At 36.0% G+C, this 27916-nt stretch overlaps 1 protein-coding gene across 1 annotated transcript; it reads left to right on the top strand.

The window, feature by feature from the left end:
• Positions 1 to 82: 82 nt before the first annotated feature.
• Positions 83 to 26470, top strand: dhrs11a (dehydrogenase/reductase 11a). Its single transcript, XM_026240600.1, has 7 exons — positions 83 to 490; positions 21458 to 21667; positions 22527 to 22621; positions 22716 to 22845; positions 23933 to 24025; positions 24106 to 24171; positions 25469 to 26470. The coding sequence occupies exons 1-7, from the start codon at positions 356 to 358 to the stop codon at positions 25508 to 25510; spliced, it is 771 nt and encodes a 256-aa protein (XP_026096385.1). The 5' UTR covers positions 83 to 355; the 3' UTR covers positions 25511 to 26470.
• Positions 26471 to 27916: the final 1446 nt, after the last annotated feature.

The raw sequence follows: 27916 nt of genomic DNA, 5'->3' as shown, positions 1-27916 counted from the left end.
CGAGCGGCGACAGCAACCCAAAGCTTGTTTTTGTTTTTGTTTTTCTTCGCCGCCGTTAATAATTAATCGCAAATTCAGCAGGGATTGGATCCGTGTGTGTCGAGGTGTTCCTGGGTGTTAACGGTAGAAGATCAGGGAGGGCTGAAGTGATTTGTTCCCGCCTCAAACACGTTCCCTGATACCATTCTGAATCAGAGATATCACAGCACTGGCGGAACTGACACAAAGTAACAGCCGCGCGCAGTAGTGATACATTGTTTCAGTCCGGCGCGGATTAGAATTCTCAGTGTTCCATTGTGACATCGCGTCGCGCGGACTCTGATACACTGTATCTGTTTCTGGCGCGTCTGGTCTGATGATGGAGCGCTGGAAGGGCAGAGTCGCGCTGGTCACCGGAGCGTCTGTCGGGATCGGAGCGGCTGTGGCTCGCGCTCTCGTCCAGCACGGCATGAAAGTGGTCGGCTGCGCGCGGAACGTGGACAAGATCGAGGTAAGCGACGTTAAAAAGAGCTCTTTGACATATTGTGAGCGTTCAGAGGCCTCAGTGATGATCTAGACCTAGCGTTACGTGTGTTAGCTCACTCAAGTGTTTCTCCAGAAACGCGCGACTTTCCCTCAGGAAATAGACAGACAGACAGGCAGGCAATTGAAGCTTTTTTTCAGAAGTTGGGTGTTCATTTGGAGAAATGACAGCTCGGCTGCAACCGACCTGTTACAGTGATTGATCGCGTGTGAAGTATTGATAGGTTTCGCCCCGCCCACTTTACACTACAATACAAAATCATACTACTGTACATGCATTTAAATACGTATTTACATCCAAGCCTAGGGGAGTTTAATGTTGTTTTATTGTTAGTTTGTATAATATTAAATGTACTGTTATTTGGTTTTAGGAATAGTTTCCCTCAAAATGACCATTTTGTCAACGTTTTCTCTCCTCCATGTCTACCTAAACTCAAGTACAAGAGGAGGAGAATTCTGTAGTATGATTCATATATTGAGATTCTTCAGAACATCTCCTCTTGTGTTCCACATAAGAAAGTCATATGGATTTAGAAAATCATGACCAGCAGTAAATTACAATATTTTAATATTCTAAGTGCAATACAAGTAAGTGTCCCTTTAAAAAAAGAGCAGAAGGAATTAGATTGTTCACTGGGTTCTCACTTTAACATTCCTCAACCCTTCCTCATGAGCTGTCAATCAATGAGAGTCAATCAGTCTTGTCAATCATTTATGGGATTTCTTTTTAGCCCTGCCCTTGAGGTAGATACAGATTGTGTAGTTGTGTATAGAAGAAACTGAACTTTTTTTATATAGGCCTATATATATATATATATACACATACATACATACACACACACACACATTTATATATATATGTATCATAGGTAAAAATTGATAGCCTGAAAGCATTGTAAGTCGCTTTGGATAAAAGCGTCTGCTAAATGCATAAATGCATTGCAAATGCATATATATGTATATGTATTTGTGTGTGTGTGTATATATATATATATATATATATATATATATATATATATATATATATATATATATATATATGTATATCTGTCTTAGAATAATAATATAATAAAATTATGTTTAATATATATATTTGTAATATTAATTATATTTTAAATTGTTTATAATATTATAGTGTATATATTATTATAATATTTACATTTTTGTATATTATTTTATTGTATATATTTACATTTATTATATTATTAATTGTAACTTTTTACGCCAGTGATGACTTTTAAAAAAAAATTATTTATACACCCCTTTCACATATAAAAAGATTCCCAATGTTTACATGGGGTGTTAATTATTATATTGTGCCAGATTCATAAAATAATAGCAGCTGAAAAGTGTCACAGTATAAAAAATTTTGGACGTTCATAATGACCCATTATTGAAGATTAGATTCAGTCTTTTTTCTCAAACAAGCAGTAGTTACAGTCTGTTTTTATATTAAGATTTATTTCTAAAGCAAGTTTGAATCCTCCTAATAAATATTTTGTTTGTTTGTTTAACTTCCTACTTTTTTTCCCATTGCTGATTCATAGAGATTGAATTCAAGTGTTTCAGTTCTTCGTGCGTCTGTACAGTGCAGTCCATTCATAACACGTGTGTTTGCAAAATATTGTTATGATGGTTAAAGGTTGAAAGTTATCACATGGTAAAAGCTCCTCCGATTTACTGCACCGCTTTAAAGCTTTGATTTTCCCGATTAATAAATGTTTAATTCCTGGAAATGCCTTTTTTGGCTCTCTTGTGTCATTTTGACAATCTGTCTGTGTGCGTACATGTGAACAATCATTTAAGAGGCTCTTCGCAGGTTTATCAATAACAAAGATAGAGGTGCAGTAAGTGGTTACTTTATGAGATCCGTATCTGCATAGTGAAACGAGAGACAAGGCGAGCTTTGTGTCTGTCTGATCACAAGGCACCACTGTAATTGTGTCAAAGGCTGTGCTTGTGTGTGTTTGTGTCCCTCAAGAATATAAACATTCACACACAGCAGCCGATGCTCTGAGTGGATGTAAAGCACTCTCGTTGTCACCATAGTCAAATTTGACACCAGTCCTAATGAAATCTCACCAGTGCATGCATTGCCTGTTGAACGCTATTAGTTAAGCTTCGCAGCCCTGCTTTTGTATTCAAACCAAGAGAGACTGGGAGAATCAGTTAGAAAGGTTTGGGAACAGGATAGTGATGAACAAACTGTGGAAGTAATAATGTGGTCGCTATGGGAGACAGGATGGAATGGGAAGCAGGGTCTTCATTGGCAGCATCCGTTACAGCAGATTCCCATTTCTGTTCCAGGATCAGTTTTTCCAGTGGCAACCTTTGAGCTGATGGGTCACTGATCTATAGACACGCCAGCATACATGACTGCATGATGAGATCTTTTAGCATCTTTTGTTCGGTTTCTGTGGAAGGCCCTTGGACAACATGGAGTTCGAATTTTTATAATAATAATTATGTATGATATGTTTTTATATTGTTTATTTTCATATTGCTTATTGGATTTTAAAATAATTAAATTACTAATAAATACATTTTATTTTAGTGATTGTATTTTATTGTTTATTATGTACTTTCATTTTATTATATATAGTGTATGTAAGCTGACTCATTTACACCCACCTAAAGGATTATTAGGAACACCATACTAAAACTGTATTTGACCTTCTTTCGCCTTCAGAACATTCTACGTGGCATTGATTCAACAAGGTGCGGAAAGCATTCTTTAGAGATGTTGGCCCATATTAGAGCTGAAACAACGAATCGATTTAATCGATTAAAATCGATTATTAAAATAGTTGTCAACTAATTTAGTAATCGATTCGTCGCTAAATAAATTTTATTTGCCATAAGCGGCTCATTTCGTGCATATTTCAAATCTGCGGTGACCAAAGTGTGGCAGTAATGAGCCACCGGAGGTTTTACTCAGCCAGTACAGCAGGTGAAGTAGCGAATAGCCAATAGCTGGCCTCGTTTTATGTCACGTGCTTCCCGAACAGCGTCTCTGCAGCATTCAGCGGGAAGTGGGAGTACTTTACTTTGAGCCTTCAAAATGAAGAGTAACCTGTAAACTCTGCACTACTGAACTGTTTAAGGGGCCGTTCACATATCATGTCTTTTGCGTGCTCAAGTTCGTTATTTCCTATGTAGGCGCGCAGTATGCACTCTCATAATGGAAGCGACGCGGTCGCGACACGCACGCGGTGCGATGCGCCCGTTTTTCCAGGCGCGTCCACACCGCATCCATTTATCCTTTGCTGAAATTTCCGGGTCTTCATGGAGAGGGCACGTCATGGTTGCTTAGCAAAGGCAGACGCCTCAGGGGCGCTTGTGCCCGAGTGCTTTGGAAAGAAGGAGAAAGCGGCGCGACTAGCGTTTTCCACGCGTTTTTAGGTGCGATATGTGAACGGCCCCTAAGAATTTTATTTGTGCAGATTCTCCAGTACAAGGTTGTTTGCAAAAGTTTAGTCGTAAAAGCTGATAACATTGCTTTTTAACAGTTAACATTTAAAGCTTTACAAACATGTTATGTGATCAGTTTGTCGTTTACCAGTTCATAATTCAGACTTGCAGCCTAATTATGACTGAATGAATGAAAGTATTCACTGCTCTTTTTCACACAGCAGGTTTTTTGTGTGTGTCCCATTTTTTTTTTTTTCTGGACAACTAATTTACTTTACTTTACTAATTTACTTTAAATTGTGAGTTCCATTCAGGTTTCATGCCATTGGCACTTTTTTTCGAAGGATTGTTTACAATTTCACAGCATAAGCTATAAAGCTTTTTCCCAGTAAATAATAAAATACAATGCACTGCAATTTTATTCTGTTTTATCCTTATACTTCGTGAAAATATGTTCTCAAAGATTCCTTAAGCTTTGTTTGGGATGTTAAACTACTTTAGGAGCTCTAAGGACTGCCATGGTGAAAACAATATTTGAAATATCCTTGTGAATTTTGCTAGAGTATGGATTAGTGTTTTGATTGCAGAAGAGTTCGACAAAGGATTACTAACATAATAAAACAACTCCAGGTATATTTTTGATGAGGATATGACAATGCAAAATGGTTAAAATCTCTTAAAAATCTATGCTGAATGATAAAGACCCTTTATTAATAATTTACTTGGGGAAAAAACTAAAATATAAGTACATAAACCGATTAATCGATTAATCGTAAAAATAATCGACAGATTAATCGATTATCAAAATAATCGTTAGTTGCAGCCCTAGCCCATATTGATAGGATGGCATCTTGCAGTTGATGGAGATTTGTGGGATGCACATCCAGGGCACGAAGCTCCCGTTCCACCACATCCCAAAGATGCTCTATTGGGTTGAGATCTGGTGACTGTGAGGGCTATTTTAGTACAGTGAACTCATTGTCATGTTCAAGAAACCAGTCTGAAATGATTCAAGCTTTGTGACATGGTGCATTATCCTGCTGGAAGTAGCCATCAGAGGATGGGTACATGGTGGTCATAAAGGGATGGACAATGGTCAGGTAGGACGTGGCATTTAAACGGTGCCCAATTGGCACTAAGGGGCCTAAAGTGTGCCAAGAAAACACCCCTACACCATTACACCACCACCACCAGCCTGCACAGTGGTAACAAGGCATGATGGATCCATGTTCTCATTCTGTTTACGCCAAATTCTGACTGTCTGAATGTCTCATTAGAAATCTAGACTCATCAGACCAGGCAACATTTTTCCAGTCTTCAACTGTCCAATTTTGGTGAGCTCATGCAAATTGTAGCCTCTCTTTCCTATTTGTAGTGGAGATGAGTGGTACCCGGTGGGGTCTTCTGCTGTTGTAGCACATCCGCCTCAAGGCTTCACAAATGCTGCATACCTCGGTTGTATCGAGTGGTTATTTCAGTCAAAGTTGCTCTTCTATCAGCTTGAACCAGTAGACCCATTCTCCTCTGGACCTCATCAACAAGGCATTTTCTCCCACAGGACTGCCGCATACTGGATGTTTTTCCCTTTTCAAACCATTCTTTGTAAACCCTGGAAATGGTTGTGCGTGAAAATCCCAGTAACTGAGCAGATTGTGAAATACTCAGACCGGCCCGTCTGGCACCAACAACCATGCCACGCTCAAAATTGCTTAAATCACCTTTCTTTCCCATTCTGACATTCAGTTTGGAGTTCAGGAGATTGTCTTGACCAGGACCACACACACCTAAATGCATTGAAGCAACTGCCCTGTGATTGGTTGATTAGATAATTGCATTAATGAGAAATTAAAGAGGTGTTCCTAATAATCCTTTAGGTGAGTGTATATACATATATTCATACGATGAAAAAGGTTTTGCCCCCTTTCCTTCCTGTCCCTACGTGAAAAAGTAATTGCCCCTTAAATCTAATAACTGGTTGTGCCACTCTTTGCAGAAACCACTCCAGTCAAGTGTTTGCAATATCTGGCAGTGAGTCTTTCACTTCACTGTGAAGGAATTTTGGCCCACTCTTCTTTGCAGAATTGCTTTAATTCAGCCACATTGGAGGGTTTTCAAGCATGAATGGGCTGTTTATGGTCACGCCACAGCATCTCAATCGGATTTAAGTCCGGACTTTGACTTGGCCACTCCAAAACCTTCATTTTGTTTTTCTTGAGGCATTCAGAGGTGGACTTTCTGGTGTGTTTGGGATCATTGTCTTGCTGCATAACCCAAGTGTGCTTGAGATTGAGGTCACAAACTGAAGGCTGGACATTCCAGATGTAATGAGACACACCTTCCAAAAAGTTTCATCAATCCACAGAATATTTTCCCCAAAATTCTTTTTTTTTTTTTTTTGGCAAATGTAAGATGAGCCTTTGTGTTGTTTTTGGTCAGTAGTTGCTTTTACCTTGGAACTCTCCCATGGATGCCGTTTGTGCCCAGTCTCTTTCTTGTTGTTGAATCATGAACACTGACCTTAATTGAGGCGAGTGAGGCCTGCAGTTCTTTAGATGTTGTTCTGGGTTCTTTTATGACCTCCTGGATGAGTTGTTGTTGACTTCTTGGAGTAATTTTGGTAGGCTGGCCACTCCTGAGAAGGTTCCCCACTGTTCCAAGTTTTCTCCATTTGTGATAATGACCGATCAATGGCTGCGTTTTTGTTACTTCCAAAATATGTTACTCTCTCAACACTGTTAGCCATAACATCAAACTCTGATTAATGCCATTTTTAGCACTATTATACAAAGCTTCAGGACTGCAGAGGATGGATTGGCATACAGTAGTCCTGTCCAGTCAGACAGCAGTCTGCTCCAGTAATACTACAACTCCCTTCGCCCGTCCTGCTGTGAAACACTCACACTCATGAGCACTGGATCAGGCTCTTTGTCTTTGATCGGATTGATCTTTATCACTTAATGTGAGATGTTTTGTGCTCTAAACCTAATCGCTTTCCCCCAGCAGTCTTCAGTTGGGTGTTACATTACACCTTTTCATACAATTGTTCGAGATCTTAATTTAGGCTGAATCTGCAGTGTTCTGTTCACGTGTCTTTCAAGCTCAATCTATTCCCAGAATACAAGTGGTGCGTGACACAGTGCATGCAGGCCCTCCGCTTGTGTCATGATCTTTACATCATGCATGGAATCAGTAAGCTGGAATATTCCGCTGACCTTGGCAGCACTGAGTGTTTGGTTGGGCTCATGTGATCAGGGCTGCTCATGGCTGACTGGGATGAACTTTTCAGTGGCTTCTCAACTCAACACAGCACTGCACATTTTGTATGTCTGCCTTATCTACACGCCTAATTCAGATCAGCTTGTTTGCAGAAAGCTGCAAGAAACCAAACTTGTTCTATTGGATAGGAGAGGCTGGATGTTTGCTGAAGATTAGTTTTCGCAATAGAAACAGATTTGGAGAAATGTAGCATTGCATCACTTGTTCACCAATGGATACTCTTCAGTGAATGGGTGCCATCAGAAGGAGAGTCCAAACATCTGATAAAAACATCAAAAATAAATCATTAAAGAGTTGTGAGGTTGTTTTGGCGCAGTGGATAAGACACATGCCTTTGGTGTGAGAGACCCGGGTTCGAATCCACTGTGAGACACCAATGTGTCCCTGAGAAAGACACTTAACCCCTAGTTGCTCAAGAGGCGTGCGACCTCTGACATATATAGCAATTGTAAGTCCAAAACATCAGCTAAATGAATAAATGGAAATGGAAAGCTTACTTAGCTTTGTGCACTAGCAGATTTGTTTTTGTAATTTAGTTGATTGTATATTGCCCATGTCGTTAATACTTCAAGAATTTCTCAAATCAGGTTGCAATAAGAGAATTTACATGCATATTTTACATCAGTGATGCTCGCTCAAACTGATGTTTTATTAGAAAAAGGTTGATTTGAGGGGAACCGTTCATGCAAATCCTGATCAACACAACTAGATCTGTGCAGATTAACGTGGTTGTGGCTTTGCATGAATATAAAACATCAGCATGTCTATGAGTTTATTCAGTTTAAGCATGTCTTGTGCACATATCTGGTTGTTTTGCCATAAAGAAAAACAAAAGCCTTAATGATTTCAGCATTTACTGTAAATGTAGTTTTCATCTTTAATGAGTTACCTTCGCACAACAAAACTCTGTCATTTATTGTTTACTTGCAAAATAGGCATAATATTTTTAGCTTTTATCTGATAAAGAACACAGTTCAACTTATGTTTTTTTTATTTTTTAACAAAAGTGGTGTCAGATTGTACATGATAACTCGCTGAAATGGTGTCAATGTACCCAGATAACAAAATATGTTCTAAAAAATAATCTGAATGTTTCTGAATGTTCTGTAACCTTTCAAAATGTCCAGTTTCTATAGAGTTCTTTAACATTCCAATTGAGCATTTTGTATAATTTTTATCAATGCAGGAACACTTTTGAATGTTCTTTTTGAACGTTTTGAAAGCAGTATTAAAATGTAAAACCAATGTTAAATGAATGTCCAATTGAAATGCTAAATGTGAAAACATTACATGAAAAGTGTATAAAATGTTAACATTAATGGAAGAACTTAGAGAAGCTTGCTAGAAAGTTCTGAGAATGTTCCCTGTTAGCCGAATACAGCAACGTAAGCGTTAAATGACTGAAAATGTGCATGTGTTTGATGGTACACATGAATAGGAAATGTCACTGTGCAATGTTGTCATTCCTGTCTGGATTCGCAGCTTTCTCAAACCACAGTTCCCTGAACTGATTATTCCAGTTGTCAGTTACAGTAATGGATGGCCTTTGTGTATGTTTTGTTGCAACTGAAACATGCGTAACCAAACCAGTTGTGGGCACTTTTTTACTGCATCAGATTACAAGGGCTAACCCTGGACGATGACATCAGCCACCCGTCCATCCCTTCATGAGTCAACATCCATCAATCATCTCTCTTTTCATCTCGCTCTTAAAGGAACAGTTCACTTGGAAATGAGTCAAGTCAAATATATTTATATAGCGCTTTTCAATGTAAACATTGTTTTAAAGAAAATTGTTAATATCTGTTATTTTCATATCTTCATGTCTTACAGTTGTGTTTAACAGATTAGAGCTCAGTGATAATATAGTTTAAATAAAAATTGTCATTACTTATGCTCGTCGTTTCAAAATAATATGCTTTATTATTTCTGTCAAAGAAACAAGATTCATTTTTGAACAGTTACGCTGCTGTTTTCCAGTTTGAAAAATTGTGACCTCAAAGAAAATCAAAAAATCTAATAATATGTCATGCAAAAAAAGTTTCTATATTGTATATAAATCGTAAATCTTAGTTCTAAAATATTTTGACAAACTGGATATTGATCTTTGTCGAGCAAGTCAAGGCAAATCTGCTTTTAAATGCAGCATGAACAATTCATGATTTGTGTGTGTGTGTGTTGCATGAATGAAATAAGGTTTGGAATGACACAAGACTGAGAATTGTTGATTTCTACAGAGAAGTAAAGCCAGTGTGAAATCTGTTCTGTTAGATCTGTGGAAAGCAGTAAGCGCGGCCCCAGTCATCAGATTTGATGCCAAGTTTCACGGCTCTCGTAAAAAGGCACTTAATCAGACCTCGAATAGCCTTCACAGACTCTCAGTCGTCTTCCTGTGGCCGAGGATGGAGGCGCTGCAGCTAATGAATTCTGTCGTCTTGGCAGGAGGCTCATTGTATTTGTTTAAGCGCGTCACTGCGGTGCAATCAGACGGACCCGACTCTTTTAGTTTTGCTTCTGTTGTGAGCGCTGGGCTGTTTGCCAGCCGCAGTTTGAGTAAAGAGGGTTTTTCCCCACTGTGCTTTGAAATGCATTGTGCTTCATTCACACTTGCCATGCGTTTACTCTCTAGCTCTGTTCCAAAATCTAGTGAGCTGCCTACTTAGACAGCATTATAAGACATTATAGTTTGCAGACACAAAGCTACCTTCCCCTCTCCAAAGCTGCATTTAGTGGATAAAAAATACTGTAAAATCTGAAATATTATTACAATTTCAAATAACTATTACCTATTTTGATATATTGTAAAATGTAATTTATTTCTGTGAGGCAAAGCTGATTTCCAGCATCATTACTCCGGTCTTCAGAAATCAGTCTAATATGCTGAATTGCTGCTTACGAAACATTTCTGGTTATTATCAATGTTAAAAACAGTTGTGCTGCTTCATATATTTGTGGAAGCTGCGATACAATACATTTTCCAGGATTCTTTAATGAACTGAATGTTCAAAATAAAATGTTTTGTAAAATTATGTCTTTACTGTCACTTTTGCTCAATTTATTAATGCATCCCTGGTGAATAAAAAAGCTAAATCCTACAGACTCTGCACATATCAACTTTACTTTAACTGTGACTGTACAGCATCATTCCATTACTATGATAACACACATAAATCAGCTCACAAAATGCTGAAAGTGCACTGACTACACACTGATATATGTCTAATGCAGTGCCTGCTGGTTAAGTAGATAAGTCTGTTCAGCAGTCTCAGAGAAGCTAAAGAAAAAATGTGCTTGTATGTGACACAACACACGGGTCGTCATGTCTCCTGCAGGTCTTGGTGTGTCAGCTCCACATCCAGCATAGAAAACAGCTCCAATGCTGCACACAAACCAGACATGTAGGTCACACATGGACATGTTAGGGGGACTTAATCTACACTTACATAGTCTTTCAAAAGTGCGACTGTGCAGGTTAGTAAAAGTCCTGATGTTTATTATCTACACAAGCATCTATCACACACACAACAAACACTCCATTTTCAGAGGACCTGTGTTTCCCTCCACAATGAAAAGGCATATTTATAATACACATTTCTTTCAGCTTGAACTTCCCAACATTTGGCCAAAATTAAAGCATATTTCAATAAATCAAATTCCGAAAATCTTTGATCCTGTGATGCATGGCAGTGGCATCTTACAGAAGCATGACATGCAGATGCTGATCGAAACAAATCTGTGGGTCTCTCCTGAACTCATGCAAATTGTGACCAGAACTGATTCTGTAAGCATTTATACACCATCACCTGATTTACATGATTCCTGTAGTCAAACAACACGAGCAGCACAAGCAAGAAAACACACTTTTTTTATTTGTAGTGAATAACTACTCTGTGCATTACATTAAAAAAAAAAAAAACTTTTGATGAATGGCAATGCAATGCTATTTTTAATTTTGTCTTCTCATCTGAAAATTTTGAAATTTAGTTTTGATGTTAACTGATCAAAATTCATGTCTCTGGAAAATAGTGATCCGTGACATTGTATTCCATGGAATATTCAATATTTTGTGTCGGAAAATGAGGAATTTGTGGACCCATCAGTGGTCTTTATTTCGAATTAAAAAGATAAACTAGACTTTTGGGGCAAGATGGGCCACTAGAATAGAAACCAAAGCCCAAGTGGCATGAAGTGTGATTTATTTTGTTTCTTAATAACTCTTATAATTAATGGGGTTATTATTCAATATACACTTCATGTACACTTCAGACATCTCTGCTTTTTATTCAAACCTATAAGCTAGTTGGGTAAAATATATCAATTTGCATTCATAGTGTTCCTATTATTACATTTACATTTAGCAAATGTTTTTATCCAGAGCGCTCTTTGATTAGTTTTACCATTTGTGCCATACAACTATATTAGCAAATATATTTTTCTTTCTATCTTTTGATAACACACTGGCTGGTGCATCACCATCCTGCACATGCTAAGCTTATATCTAAATATATTACAGTTTAGATGCCCATTGTACTTAAGGGTGGCATCTTTTCTCATTTTACCCGTGTGTGTGTGTGTGTGTGTGTGTGTGTGTGTTTATCCAAGCCCAAAGATGGAGTGCATCTAATATTTCTTGTAGAAATGAGCAATATGAGCTTTATATCTGCACAGAGGAGGCCTGAGATATGAAAGCAGATGTGAAGGGCCTCCGGGGGACGTCCCTTGTCTCCTGAAAGCCACTGTCTCTACACTAAATGACATCAGAATCCAGGAGCAGACGTGGACGTGGGTTCATTGAGTGCATGGAGACCTGCTGAGAGAGGCAGAGATGCAGGGGAGAAACAGCCCTGCAATAAATCAAACGTGATTATAGTTCATAGCAAGACTCAAAGCTATGTTTATTTCTCATTGAGTAGTTTTATTCTCACAGTGAGTGTGTCGTGTAGTTGCATGAGGAAATATGCTGAAAGGCTTTGTGTGGAGTAATCTGCGATTATACTGAGCTGGTGCATGATAATAAAACCCCCTCGTGCCGTGAGATGGATTCATCCGTCGGTGGCCAGACGGTCTGAGGACGTGCCGCGCGTCCATGCTGTCTTTCTATTACTGTCTGCGTGTGAACAGTGTCTTCTCTGAACAGCCGCTGATGTCGTGTTAAAAGGCATGCAGATCGTCTAGGGTGCAGTTGTTACGACTAGTGTCTCCTACATGCATTCAGGCTTTGCATTTAATCAGCATTGAAACATTCTCCCAACAAAACACTTCAGATGAAATATCACTCCAAACAAGATTATTTAGGGATTTTTCTGTGCCTTTAAAACAAGGGGAGAGAGAAGTGCCCTCTATGTACTAAGTTTGCATACTAAGCATCCTTTGACAGCTCAGTCAATCTTCTTCTGTATCTGCTAGAGGAGATCTGTTGAAATAATCACTTTTGTAGGGGAAACTGGGCCATTGCTTGAAATTCACATTTTCTGGCTTCATACTATCATATTTGTCTCTTATAAATGTAGAATTTATGTCATTGTATATTGCTTTTGGAGAGGTTGCATAGGTCTGAATCCCTGTTTTATTGTAGTGATATTCTTCTAGTATTGTTTATTTATGTTACTTGTGACCCTGGACCACAAAACCAGTCTTAAGTGTCTGTCTTTCCATTGATGTGTAGTTTGTTAGGAGAACAATATTTGGCAAAAATACAATTATTTGAAAATCTGGAATCTGAGGGAGCAAAAAAATCTAAATATTGAGAAAATCATCTTTAAAGTTGTTCAAATGAAGTTCTTAGCAATGCATATTACTAATCAGAAGTTTTGATATATTTACGGTAGGAAATTCACAAAATATCTTTATGGAACATGATCATTACTTAATATCCTAATGATTTTTGCCATACCATTTTTTTTTTTTTTTTATAATTTTGACCCATACAATGTTTTTTTTTGGCTATTGCTATAAATATACCCCAGAGACTAAAGACTGCTTTTGTGCTCCAGGGACACAAAATTATTTTAGTATATAATATTATATTATTATTTATAATACTATAGTGTTATATTTTACTATAGTGTTATATTTATTATATTTTCAGAATTGTTGTAGTTCCGCATTTTTTCTTATATATTATAATATAATAATAATAATTGTATTATCTTTTATTTATATCTATTTTAGTTTTAGTATTTTTATTCCATTAACTTATTTTCAAGTGGACGTTTTTCATCATTGTATCACTTTTGAATAACTATATTTTATTTCAGCTTTATTATGGTTAACAATAGCAGCACTGTGTTCTGCAAAAAGTACATGAAAGAAAGAAAGAAAGAAAGTAAGATTAAAAAGGAAAGGAAAGCAGGAAAGAAAATGAATGAAGGAAAGCAATGAAGACAGAAAGAAAGAAATAGCACTTTCATTACATTAAATGCTATATATATATAATTTTGGATGTCATTGTTCATTTTTCAAATGATGTTTTATGTTCGAGCAAAACAGCGGTGACTGTCAGATTTATAGCTGATTTATCAAATGTCACTCATTACACGTACTGAATGATTTTTGAGGTGGAGATGAACCATTATCATCTGCTCATTTCTCTGCTCTTGGCCTATTTTATGAAGGGTAATGCAGAGCGCTTGGCTTTTGGTCTTACTGTCTCACACACACACACACACACACACACACACACACACATACATCACGGCCGGATGCTTCTCGTGGTGCTGAAACTAAATTGGATGGCTTTCCACACACAGAATCTGAGACTCTCACATTCTCCATCTCCAACATACACACACACACACACACACACACACACAGAGGAAACTCAGCACTCACCAAACACTTTGTGAGCAGAGATTGGCTTTAATGAAGAAATTAAACTCTGCCTTCAGATCCTCCAGGAATGATCATTTTTACAAGATTTACATTCATGCATTTGCATACATTACATTAAAGGTTTACTTGTGCATGTTAATAATTCAAGTATTAATACTTCTTCTGTGTGTGTCACACTTACTGTATGGAAAAAAAACACACACGTTCAAACCATCCCATATTCGTATAGATATTCGTCTAAATATAAATGAATGCAGTTTCATGATCCTGTAATAATTGTGATTAATTTCTCCTCCACTGGCAGGAGTGTTCAGTCTGTGTCTCATTAAACTCTTAACTGTTAGTGATGTGAACGGCTGATTCCCATGTTACTAAACATTGAGCTGATTAAAGATTACAGCGGCTTTACTCCCTTACACACACACACACACACCTTATATCATCTGACAGTCGTCTTATGAGTTTCTACTGTCCTACATTTCCCGTCTGTGTTCTTCCATTCTTTGTTTTTAAGTGGTCTCTCTCTCTCTCTCTCTCTCTCTCTCTCTCTCTCTATCAATGTGTATAGCACGATATTCAGTGATCACTGAATAATGATTTATGGTTCACTGATAGAAAGTTTTGATAAGATAATACACTGACATTTCTTAAACTGTTATTGGGCTGTTGCAATGTTCAATATTAATCTGTATTTATGTATCTGCTCTAATAATGGATTAAAGGGGTCACTTTTTACGTTTAATGCAAGAATCACAGATTTCATTAAATGAAAAGAAGAAATAATGCAATTTATTAATTTTCGTTTGTAACAGTGTTATTATTGGTTTTATAAACAAACACACACATCTAATGCTGGTCAAAAAGCAATATTTGCTTTATAAGAAAAACATTTTAAAATATGGAAAATGTCAGTGACTTCTTTGTCAGTGAAAATTTTTTGTGTCGTGGCACAAATTAATCTTATGAAATTCATTCACATTTTATATTTATCTACAAAACACCAGCAGAAGCATTTAGGTTCAAGGAGATTTTAGATGATCCTTTAATCAATGTGCAAATATAATTCTACATAATTTAGCAGATTTATTTCAGATTTGTCAGTTTGAAAACAACTAATATAAAGTATTTTATGATGTTGCATATTGGTTTTATATATATATAATATATCAATAATTTGAAGCCATTACTTTTTCCTTGCAAAAATGAATTTGATTGACTGCTCTTCCGTTGTCAGTTTGATTGAATGCATGTGTGTGCTCTAATAATAATAATATATAATTAGTTAATTGCAGTAAAGTGACGTTAAAGATGAAGGTTCTCTGCTCAAATACCTGATTAATCAATAATGAAACGGCCTTATTGAAAATGTGTCCATCTCCATTATGGATTCTTAGTGGTTTTATCGAAAAGTAGTGGCAGTCCTGCTATTTGTGTGTATATATATTTACATATTATATACATTTTGCTTATATTATTTACATATCACTGTTCAACGGTTTGAGCCCATTGAGATATTGAGATACTCAATACTCAATACTTTTTTTATCAAGGCGGCATTAAATTGATCAAAAGTGACAGTAAAGACCTTTTTAATATTACAAAAGAATTAGATTTCAAATAAATGCTGTTATTTTGAACTTTCTATTTTCTCAAAGGATCATGGAAAATGGTTTTCATAAAAATATTGGGCAGTACAAGTGTTTTCAACACTGATAATAATCAGAAATGTTTGTTGAGCAGTAAATCAGCATATTTTCATGATTTCTGAAGATCATGTGACACTGAAGACTGGAGGAATGATGCTGAAAATACAGCTGCACATCACAGAAATAAATTACATTTTAACAGTGATTCATATAAAATAGTGTGTGTGTGTGTGTGTGTGTGCGTGTGTGTGTGTGTGTGTGTGGGCATGTTTTTGTATCATATCAGGACACAACTCTGTATAATGACATGGGTATGACACAGGTATTACAAGGAGAGGGTGACTTATGAGGACATAACCCATGTCCCCATTTTTCAAAACGCTTATAAATCATACAGAATGAGTTTTTTTGAGAAAGTAAAAATGCACAAAGTTTCCTGTGAGGGTTAGGGTTAGGTGTAGGGTTGGTGAAGGGACATAGAATATACAGTTTGTACAGTATAAAAACCATTACGCCCACTTTACACAAAAACAAACGCGTGTGTGTGTGTGTGTGTGTGTGTGTGTGTGTGTGTGTGTGTGAAATATTGCATATATATTGATGTAAATTGAGCACTTTGTGACTATTTGATATATCTCAAGTGTTACCCAAGTACAATTTAAGTACACTGATGCAGTTTCTGCTTTTTTTCTGTGTGTGTGTGTGTGTGTGTGTGTGTGTATTTATAGTAGACTGTGTTGCTCAGAAGTGTGTCAGTCAGAGCCGGTTGATGGAATCAGGTTGGTTCAGGTGTTACACAACCCTGTTCCTGACGGCCGCACCCTTCCTGTCCTCTGTTTTCTGATCTCTGATCTCTGTGCAGAAGAACTAAATCAACAGCTCTCCGGTCAGCGGCGGCGGTCATCAGAGCTAATGATCCATCATTAATGACCTGGCCGGCGTCTGCAGGGTTTGAATGACTCTGATTAATGATTCAGCCCAACCTTTGGACAGCTGTAATCTATCACAGGTGGAAGTGTGTGTGTGTGTGTGTGTGTGTGTGTGTGTGTGTGTGTGACTAATCAGCAGTGCCTCCATGTTTCGCCGACTCCTCAAACACGCCTCCTCTGTATGTGTGCATATAAGAAATATACAAATATTATTTAAGAAACTATTAATAGAAAAATGTATTGTTGACACTTATCATTTAATAAATCTGTAAATAAACTGTACAGTCCTATTCAAGAAAACCTTTCCAAGTAACTATTCAAGTTAATATTTATTATATGAAACAAAAACGTTTGAATAAAAAAAAAACCTTTGAATAGATTTTCCATCACAAGAAATCTAGCTTCCATACTTATGCTGACCAAGGCTGCATTTATATAATCATAAATACTGTAATATTGTGAAACATTACAGTGTAAAATAGCTGTTAGGTGTATACTTCAGGATAGACGGCATCAGTGCTGGTGCGTATGACAAATGAAAATCTGAATGATTAGGGACTTCAGTTATGAGCAAACAATCAACAAACTCAAGTATGATACAAATAAGGCTTTGTTAACTACATGAACACTTAAACTAGTCTAAAACACACACACACACACACGTACAGTTGGCATAGAAAAAAGGTAAGCTTAAGCAGTAAAGACGAGAGAAATAAAGACATGGCGCTATGGTACGATTTGATATTCAGCAGATCTACAGCCTGAAGGAAACATTAGTTTCTTTGTTCAAACACAGCTTTGTAAAAGGTGCTTATGATACTTAATGAATCCTTTAATAAGACTAAGTTTGATACTTGATCATCTCGCCCGTTTGATAAAGAGTCCTGATGCACGTTGGGGCTCCAGTTGGTCTCTGCTGACGTGAATTGATGAGACCAGTTTGACTCAGAGGATATTGATGAATCAATAGTCAAGGCCGAAGCCTGGCACAAGTTTAGTTCAGCATCTTCTCCAGGAATTTCCGAATCTAGAAGAACCCCCTGATCTGGTAATCAGTGATCTACATGGGGGATGATGTCACACCCTCAGGATTTAAGTGGGCCAAAGAGGAATGGTACCTTTTGGGAAGTTTTACACTCTTTGTCTCTAGTATGGTGTCTTGCATATGAAATTAGATTGGGGGGTTCAAGAGAAGAATCTTTAAGATTCTTATAAAACTAATGTTTTGCATAGGCATCAACATATACACTCTCATTTAGATCATGAAAATACCAACTCCTAGATACCAAACATCATATAGATGAGGTTATATTAACTAGTGATCCATCATAAGCACATATAAAACATATACAATACACAAAACACAATATACAAGAACAGGAACAGCATACACAATGCCCTAATGTATATCTGAATTAATTCAAAGAAAGGATTTTCTTTGGAGTCCATTTTTATGTGCATTATGTGTCTCTTTTTGAGAGACTTGAGTTAAAAGTGGCTTAGCCACATTCCTGAGTGTCGTAAACCTAGTGTTATCAGAGAGTGAGTGGGCCTTTTGTTTCTGTGGAGCCAGAGGCCTGTTCTGCCCTTTTTGAGGTGATAGTTGCATTTTGGGGGAAAGGTCCATAGACCTTTTGGTTAGATGAGGGGGCTTTAGATATTATTTGTTAAATATAACAAATAGATGTGTGTGTGATTGGTCCAAATGCTACATTTGCAAGAAGCGTCTGATTGAATGAGTTGTGACTATTGTAAGTCTGAGCTGTTTCTGGCTCTTTTGTTCACTTCCTGTTTCATTGGGCGACTCAGATCTGCATCATTACTAATGAAGATGTGAATTTAAAATGACAGGCCAAATTGCTCTTCGCTGCAGGTGAAATGAGACACGGATCAGGAAGGAAAGGCGTGTGTGTGTGTGTGTGTTTATGGCTCAGAATTCCCCAAACGTCTCTCCTTCACACCAGGTTTTTCCTGCTTTTGTACCTATTTCCATACGGTCGTAAGAAAAGAAAAGCCAGAGTTATTAATATCTTAATTAAAAGTCCTAAATAATATTAGTAAATTATTATAAACTTTTTAGACCTGCATGATTATGTTTGTTGTTTACTAATATATATATATATATTTATTTATTTATTTATTTATTTATTTATTTATTTTTATTATTATTATTATTATTATTATTTTTTTTTTTTTTCAGATATGTACATGTTGTACTTTATAGTAAACAGTATTGGGATTATTTATTTCTTTATAAATATTTTAAATAGATATTTTTTGTTAATACATATATTTTTATAAATACATACTAGAAGTTGCAGTAGGAGAAAATACTAAAACACATTATATGTCACATTGTTAACATATATTTATTTATTGTATTATTATTAAATTAAGTGTGGTTCATTTAATCTATTTTTTTTCATTTATTTATTTGACCTTTTTTAGTATTATGAAGAAGAAAAAACATTTAGGATCACATAATTGAATTCAGTCATTAATGTGTAGATTCTCATTAATTTTAGGGGGGCTGGCTTATAAGTTGAAGTTCAGATGGGTCCGGATAATTTTTGTCTGTAGTAGCAGTGACGCTTCATTACTTTGATTTGGCTTCAAGGGTTCATCCAGTGCAGACACACTCACTGAGAGCCAAACCCGGCCCCTGTCCTGGGCCCCGTCTCTCTCTTATGGCCCATCTGCCCCTCAGGGATGGAAGAGAGCCAATCACAAGCTAAGTAAGTCTCCCCAAAAAAGAACCAATCAGCCGCAAGCTGAGTTTACTCACTGGTGAGAAAGAATGACTTCGGACAAATAACTTGAAATACTTTGGCAGCCTAGCACTAATGCTATGTGTGTGTATGTGTATATATTTAGATAGCCTGAAATGTGTGTGTGTGTGTGTGTGTGTGTGTATATACTAAATGAAATCTGTGCCCTTATGTTATTTTTTGTAAATTATTCATGTAAATAATGCAGTTTTGATCATGACATTGATTTAGATTTTTTTTTTCATTAGTGTGAGAATCCTGGTGCTCTGCTAAAAGCTCATTTTTGTCACCACTTTAAAATGAATTTTATTTCCATTATTGAACTGAGAAGACGCATCAAGGCATGTAATGATATTTCAGGAGCCTGAACTACATTAAACCAGAAACACCTGAAGAGTGCATACAGGACGGTCTGTCTCTTCCAAAACCTAGTGAACAACCTCTAGAAGCAGAGTTTTAAGTGCACTAATAAGGGAGCTCATGTGGTGTGTGTGTGTGTGTGTGTGTGTGGGGGGGTGTGTGTAATGACATAGCTATGACACAGGTATTACAAGGAGAGGGTGACTTATGAGGACATAACCCATGTCCCCATTTTTCAAAACGCTTTTAAATCATACAGAATGAGTTTTTTTGAGAAAGTAAAAATGCACAAAGTTTCCTGTGAGGGTTAGGGTTAGGTGTAGGGTTGGTGAAGGGACATAGAATATACAGTTTCTACAGTATAAAAACCATTACACCTATGGGATGAACACACTTTACACAAAAACAAACGTGTGTGTGTGTGTGTGTGTGTGTTTTAATGAGTGGACTTGTTTGAGCTATTTGTCAGCACTATTGATGTAAAGTGAGTGAAATTCTGTCAATGCTTTACCCGTTTATAGACCCTTGTGTGAGAGAGAGAGATTGGACATGTCCCGTCATCTATCACTGTCTGCATTTTACCCACTTAGTGATTTTAGATGCAAAGAGTTTGGATTGAATGAGCTCAAAAACTAGAAATAAAAGATAAAAGTAAGAATCAGGAGCCAGTAAATGGAGGAAAGTGCTCTTGAGCAGACAAGAGAAATTCTCTTGAGTTTTGACATGTGCCATAAAGTCTTTCTTTTCAAAAAGCAATTAGTTGACAGTGTGTGTGTGTGTGTGTGTGTGTATGTTTTGTTATTCAGAACTTCTGCCTATCAGAAAGTACTGTTAATTATTTTGGATTAAGCATATGTGGGATGAAGTCGTTTCACCTTTAGCTGTGTTTTTCTGCTGCCACTCGCTGAGGATGATTGTGTTAAACGAGGGGAATGCTGCGATCATGATAACGGTTGTTGTAATTGCAATCCACCGTACAGAAATGTAATACAATAATTAGTTGTTTTTACACAAATTACTAGTTTAGCAATATGATTATTCTTGTAATTATTGTTGCGTGAAGATCTGAGTCACTAGTTTTAAGGACATTTATATAATTAGCCTCTAAAACTAAAGCATGTATGTGCTGAATAACTTATATTTATTTCTTAAATAAATACTATTTAATTTATATTTAATATAAATGTAAAAAAAATAAATCAAATATATGTTAGTATTTAATAAATATGTTTTAATATTTAATCTAATATTTAATTTTTAATAACATTTACTTTTACTAATGTATACTTCAATTCAGCAGGTATTAAAAAGTGACAATAAAGACATTTATGAGGTTACAGATGATTTCTATTTGAAACCTTTTATTCATCAGATTATCATATTATAACGATTTCTGAAGAGTGGGGGAATGATGCTGAAAATTCAGCTTTGATCACAGGAATAAATTGCATATTGCAATGTATTAAAATAGATAATGGTTATTTTAAATTCTAATAATATTTCCCAATATTATTGTTTTGGCTGTTTTTTGAATCAAAAGTTGAGTGAAAAGGCATTTCGTGTCACTTTTGACCTTAAACCTGTTAGCAGTGCTTTACAGGGACGCATCAAACCGCTTTCTCCGTATGATCTCAGACAGCTGTCAGTCTCCTCATCCTTCTCAGAAGACACTGAAAGGTCACTGTTCAAACGTTTTCTGTTCTTGTCCTTGCAGAAGCTGGCAGCCGAGTGTCAGAGCGCGGGATACAGCGGCACTCTGATCCCGTATAAGTGTGATCTGTGCAACGAGGAAGAGATTCTGTCCATGTTTTCGGCCATCAAGACGCTGCATCAGGGAGTGGACGTGTGCATCAACAACGCGGGTCTCGCTCACAACGAACCGCTGCTCAGCGGAAGGACAGACGGCTGGAGGAATATGATCGATGTGAGAAACACACATCATTACTCTTGCTGTCTATGTAGGCAGCATCCCGGCTGACCGGAGACTTGCAGTGCAGTGCTGTTCGATATCCTTTTCCAAGCAGTCATTGTGTCTTAAAATGCTGCTTACGTTTTAAAACAGCTATGGAATGGTCACACTTTCAACCATCGTTTTTGCATTTTTAATTTGCGCTCAAAGTGAGGTTAAATGAACTTCTGTAGGCACTCAAACAGCACTTCATTGATTTGTTTCTCTCACTCAAAAGCACTTTCCCTAACTGAACAGCGGCTTGAACGACAGCATTTCAGTATTTTCAAGTAGTATAAGTTGAATAACTAAAATTACTAAAACATTTTTTTTATTATTATTATCTTATTTTATTGTAATATTTTCTGCCACATAATAAAAAAAAAAAAATTGTCACTTTTTATCTCACATTTCTGAATTTAAATCTCACAATTTTCTTCTAATTCCAAGTTTACATCTCGCAAAGTCTGTTTTTTGTTACTATTGTTGTTTGTTTCTGCCATAGCAAAAAACACAATTGTGGTGAAAAAAAAGTCACATTTTATTTTATTTACATTTTTCTATTTAGTAAATGTTAACAACACTGGTCAAAATAAGCTTCATTTTCTTTATGCAAAATATAAATTCTAATTTTTTTTTTTTGTTCTGCATTGATTTGACTTGCCTTGTATTCAAGGCATACATTTAATCAGTTGATGCTTACCATGGGAATTGAACCCATCACCATGCATTGCTGCATCAGCTTCAGGAAAGAGTTTTAAGTTATTTAAAATATGATCTAGACATGATCTGGATCTTTATCATCCATTCATACACCATCTGTGTTCCTGTGCAGGTCAACATACTCGCTCTGGCCATCTGCACGCGTGAGGCCTACCAGTCCATGAAGGAGAGACACGTGGACGACGGACACATCATCAACATCAACAGGTGCTGCCCTTTACTGTCTGTTTGAGTTGTTGACCAGCAGAGATGTGCTGCTGTACACACTCATCCGAGGCTGTTGTTGATGATCTCTCGGCAGTATGGGGGGTCACAGGATGGTGCCCAGCGCTGACGAACACTTCTACTGCGCCACCAAATACGCTGTGACCGCTATGACAGAGGGACTGAGACAGGAGCTACGGGAGGCCAGGACACACATCCGAGCCACGGTGAGTCTGTGCACACACACACACACACACACACACTTATTATAGGTAACTAAAATTAAAACCATAAAAACTCATGTTTTTACTTTTAAATAAAATAAATCTTCACTAAAATGAAATATATAAAAATATTTTATTTCAGCTAGTTGGCACTGTATGTATTAATGAAATAATGAAAATGTATGTAGAAATGTAAAAAAAAACTAATACAAATTACAAAGACTCACAATACAATGACTGAAGCTTTAACCAAAAATGTAAATAAAGACAGAAAATATAAAAATTAAGAACTTAGTCAACATATGATTAAAATCTAGAATAGCATCTTAAGGATAAAATAACTAAAATAATTTCCAAACTCAAAAGAGTTACTGAAAAACTAATAATTAGTGAAACATGAAAAGGAAAAACTACAAAACATTTAATAATTTTAATATTAGTGCTGTCAAACGATTAATCACATCCAAAATAAAGGTTTTTGTTTACATAATATAGGTATGTGTACTGTGTTTATTCATTATGTATATATAAATACAAACACATGCATGTATATATTTATGAAAAATATTTTATGTTTATACATTAAATATATTTATATATAATATAAAATCTATAATAATAATATATATATATATATATATATATATATATATATATATATATATATATATATATATATATATATATAAGAAGTAAATAATTAAGTAGATATTTTAGGTCAAATGGTTTCAGATGACAAAATAGTTGAGGAAAAATATTTGAGATTTGAGTTAAATTTAATAGTGTTTAAAATTAAATAGCTAGCATTTTAGTAATATTCTTTCATTAATTTTAATGTTCTCTTTTTCTTATTTCTGTTTGGTTGGATATTAATTAATGTTAACCAATAGTCAAAGAGTTGTTTAATTAGTGCTTAAATTGCTGTTGTAGATAATGAAGTCATCAGTTAATACATTCATTTAATGCCAGGTCATGTAATAAAAGTTCCGGTAATTATAGCAAATATTAATAGATTTAAAAAGACTAATGGCTGTTCCAGGTATTCAGCATTGTCATATTTATGAACCTATCAGTTTTCCTTTTCTCCTAGTGTATATCACCTGGAATAGTGGAAACTGAATTTGCCTTCCGGCATCACAACAGCGATCCGGAGAGAGCCGCGGCTGTTTATGAAAGTATAAAGGTAAACAGATGGTGTGTGTGACGTGTCTCTTCACACAAGTCCTGCTGTTTAACTGCATCATGGCTGTTTGTCTTCTACAGTGTTTGAAAGCAGAAGACATCGCCAGTGCTGTCAGATACGTCCTGAGCGCACCGGCTCATGTTCAGGTGAGTCCACAACACTTGCAGCAAATCTGAATATCTGAATGATTTCTGAAGATCATGTGACACTAGACCGGAGTAATGATGCTGAAAATTCAGCTCTGCATCACAGGAATAAATTACATTTGACTATATATTCAAATAGAAAACGGTTATTTTAAATAGTAATATAATATTTGATTTAATTGAATTTGCAAATTGTGGATCAGTGATTTGTCCGGGACAAATTGTTTTAGTTTTTATTTTATAACATAATCAAGTTCAAATTAATTTATTGACTACAAAGACGAAAGCTTCTCCAACTTTCTCTTCAAATCCTTAAACATGTCAGCATTGATCATGTCAAACAAATGTTGCACCATAAAACAGATGTTTATTTTAGAAGCTAATTGTTTTCAGAAAAACAAAACTGCTTTAGACTTAAAGGAATAGTTCACCCATAAATGAACATTTGAAATGAAAATGTACTCATCCTCAGGCCATTCAAGATGTAGATGAGTCTGTTTCTTCATCAGATTTGGAGAAATGTAGCATTGCATCAGTGGATGCTCTGCAGTGAATGGGTGCCGTCAGAATGAGAGTCCAAACAGCTGATAAAAACATCACAATAATCCACTAGTAATCCACTCCAGTCAATCAGTTAACATCTGGAGAAGACAAACACTGCATGTTTGTAAAAAAAAACAAAAAAAAAAACAACAACAATCTGTTATTAAGATGCCTTCACTTCAAACCACTGATTCTGGCTAAAATCTAAGTCCACAATCCATAATAACACTTCATTAAAACTGTGATGGCTTGATCTGTGCAGATTACTCTCCTGATTCAGAAAAACGACTTTTTCACATTATTATTATATAGAGGAAACATTTTGAACATGCAGCTTCAGAATTAACTGATGGACTGGAATGGTGTGGATTATTGTGATGTTTTTATCAGCTGTTTAGACTCTCATTCTGACGGCACCCATTCACTGCAGAGCATCCATTGATGAGCAATTGATTTCTCCATATCTGATGAAGAAACAAACTCGTCTACAGCTTCAATAGGCTGAGGGGGGGAGTATACATATTCATTTTTGGCTGAACTTTACATTTTCAAGTAGTCGTAGGTGATCTGTTACGATGTAAGGAGAATAATATCCTGTCCGATCATTGACTATAGGATCCTTGAGCTGATCTTCAGACGGCAGAGAGACAGACTTATTAAATCACAGCACTATCACACTCATCACCTGCAGATCGATCTCTATTACATTTGTCTGACTCTCTCTCTCTCTCTCTCTCTCTCTCTCTCTCTCTAGATCGGTGACGTGCAGATGCGTCCGGTGGAGCAGGTGTCGTAGGATCGGATCGTGAACGGGACGACACCTGCTGGCCAAAAACATGTATAACACTTTGTTTTAAAGAACTGATTGAAGGGTTTGGGTTTGCAGATCGGATCAAATCGGTGAAGGTGGCGCTGTGTGGCTCGATCTGACGCGACGCACAACGAGATTTCTTCCGTTTAATGAGGGGAAGCTGTCAGGCTTTTCTCTTAAAAACACACATCGCCAGAAACCGGAGATTGAATGTGTGTTACTGTCTGATACGGTCATGTGAGACCGGTTACACCGAGACCAGTACGCCGTGAATTGCACATCTTATTTTTTTTTTTTTTAGGTCATATTACATGTCTGTTTTAAGAGTGTGACGATAGGAACAGTCGCTCGGTGTCGGGTGAGGTGATGTTAATTAGCCTGCTGTATTAATTGTGTCAGGAGTATTGTAACTTGAACTGTAGATGTGGTTCTCATACTGTACCTGCAGAAGCTACTGCTCGTTTGAAGCGGTGAAACGAAATCAAATCAGCGCATGATTCATGAGAAAGAAACCTGTTTGACTCCAGTCTCACTCCGAATCAGAAACCGAGTGAGAAATGTTGGTTTTACACTGAATGAATTGTACAGACGTTGGAAAATAAGTATGGAAACACTGTAGTGAGAACTTGAAGATAAATAATAGTTGATATAATTAATTCTTATTGATTAAATGAGATTATGATTATTGATTATGAATAAATTCCTTTACTTTTTGCTGTATGTCACCACTACATCTCAAAACTAAGCAAAACTTGATTTCTTTGTGTATCTTTTCTATTAAAATTCTCATATTGTTAATATTTGGGAAACTACCTTCATTTCACCAGTGGGAACTTAAATTAAATTACATTAAATTAATCAAATTCAGTACTTGAATATCATGAAACTTGTTTAGAACTTGTCTAGTTCACATTCACAATAAAATAATTATATATTGTGACATTATTTTCATTTTGCCTTTTGCATATTTTTTTAAATATACTTTTTTCTTTTTTTAACAGTAATTACAAACAACATATAGTATTCAAATAATAATAGGCCTATAGTGTTTGTTTTACTGCTTGTATATTTAAATAAAAAATAATTTTAAGTTTATTTAATACAATAAAACTATTACATAATGGTTTTAATTATTACAATAATATCATAATGAGAAATATGTGTGCTTTGTGACATTTTTCCCCATGATTCATTAACATAATCCAAAAAGACTCTATTAAAATAGAGTATTTATAAAATTATTATATTACCTGTTTGCTTTTAAGCATTGTTTTTTTCGATTTCTAATAAATGGCAACAAATTACTACATTATTAACACATTTAAGATGTAGAGTATTTAATATTGTTGCACTGCCTTGATGCAGATTTAAATGAAAATAATCATTTTATTCCAGTAATTTTTTAATGTAATGCAGTAAAACAATTGATGTGCTTAATTGCAATTAAAATAATATCACAGAAAAATCATTATGATCTTTAAAAAGATGCATCATTTTCTTATTTCTTTTGTTTTTTAGGGTGAAATGTATGGCATATGTACATGTTTTCTTGAGATTCGCTCATTTGAATTGGGATCTTAGCTGTAAATGTACAGCAGGTTGGGAACAAAGAACAAAGTCTTAATCTGAAGCTATTCTGAAATGTTCCTGTTATAATGTATAATGTTAACAGTATTTGGTTTGTATATTTTTAGCATGAATTATTTCTGAATTCGCATGAATGTCAGCTTTTAATGCTTAAGAATCTGAAGATGTCCAAAATAAGGAGCTCCTGCTGTAAAGGAGAGCGAAGGGGGCAGTCGTTGAGCGCACTGAGGGTGAAGTTCACTGCATGGATCCTGCCTGAGCGAGGCTTTATCTCACGTTGGACTGTTGTTCAGTCATCACGCCCAGATAGATTAAACCAAACACCTGCTAATGAGAATAAAAGTTTATGGGCAAAAAAAAAAGACTATTTTGGGCTCTTTTTTATGTCTTTGACTGTAAGGTCAACTTGAGGTCAACAATCTTTAATCTAATTGATATCAGCATGAAATCCTATGGCACTGCTCTGCAATGCATCCTACAGTAAACTGAAAAAGTCTTAAACCCTAAATTATTTCTGTCACATATGAGATGAATCCTACTGATAAAAAAGTTAACATTTAGGCCAATATTTCAGATTTTCGGTATTGGTTTGTTCCCCTTGGCTAGGGTTAGGCGATATGGCCTCTTTTTTTTTTTTTTTTGAAATATGATTTCATCATGATTCTATGTCATGTTGGTTTTTATATTTTGCAAGCTGTTTGAGCATCACAACAACCAAACTAATTTCCCTATAAATAACGACAAAGCCTTTCAAGGTAACAACATATGAAAAAGGATGGAGGATATTTAGGCCAAAGTGGGTGA

The sequence above is a fragment of the Carassius auratus genome, linkage group LG30F (genome assembly GCF_003368295.1).
Source record: "Carassius auratus strain Wakin linkage group LG30F, ASM336829v1, whole genome shotgun sequence".
Taxonomy (NCBI): Eukaryota; Metazoa; Chordata; class Actinopteri; order Cypriniformes; family Cyprinidae; genus Carassius; species Carassius auratus.
This window is presented reverse-complemented; position numbering and strand designations above follow the sequence as displayed.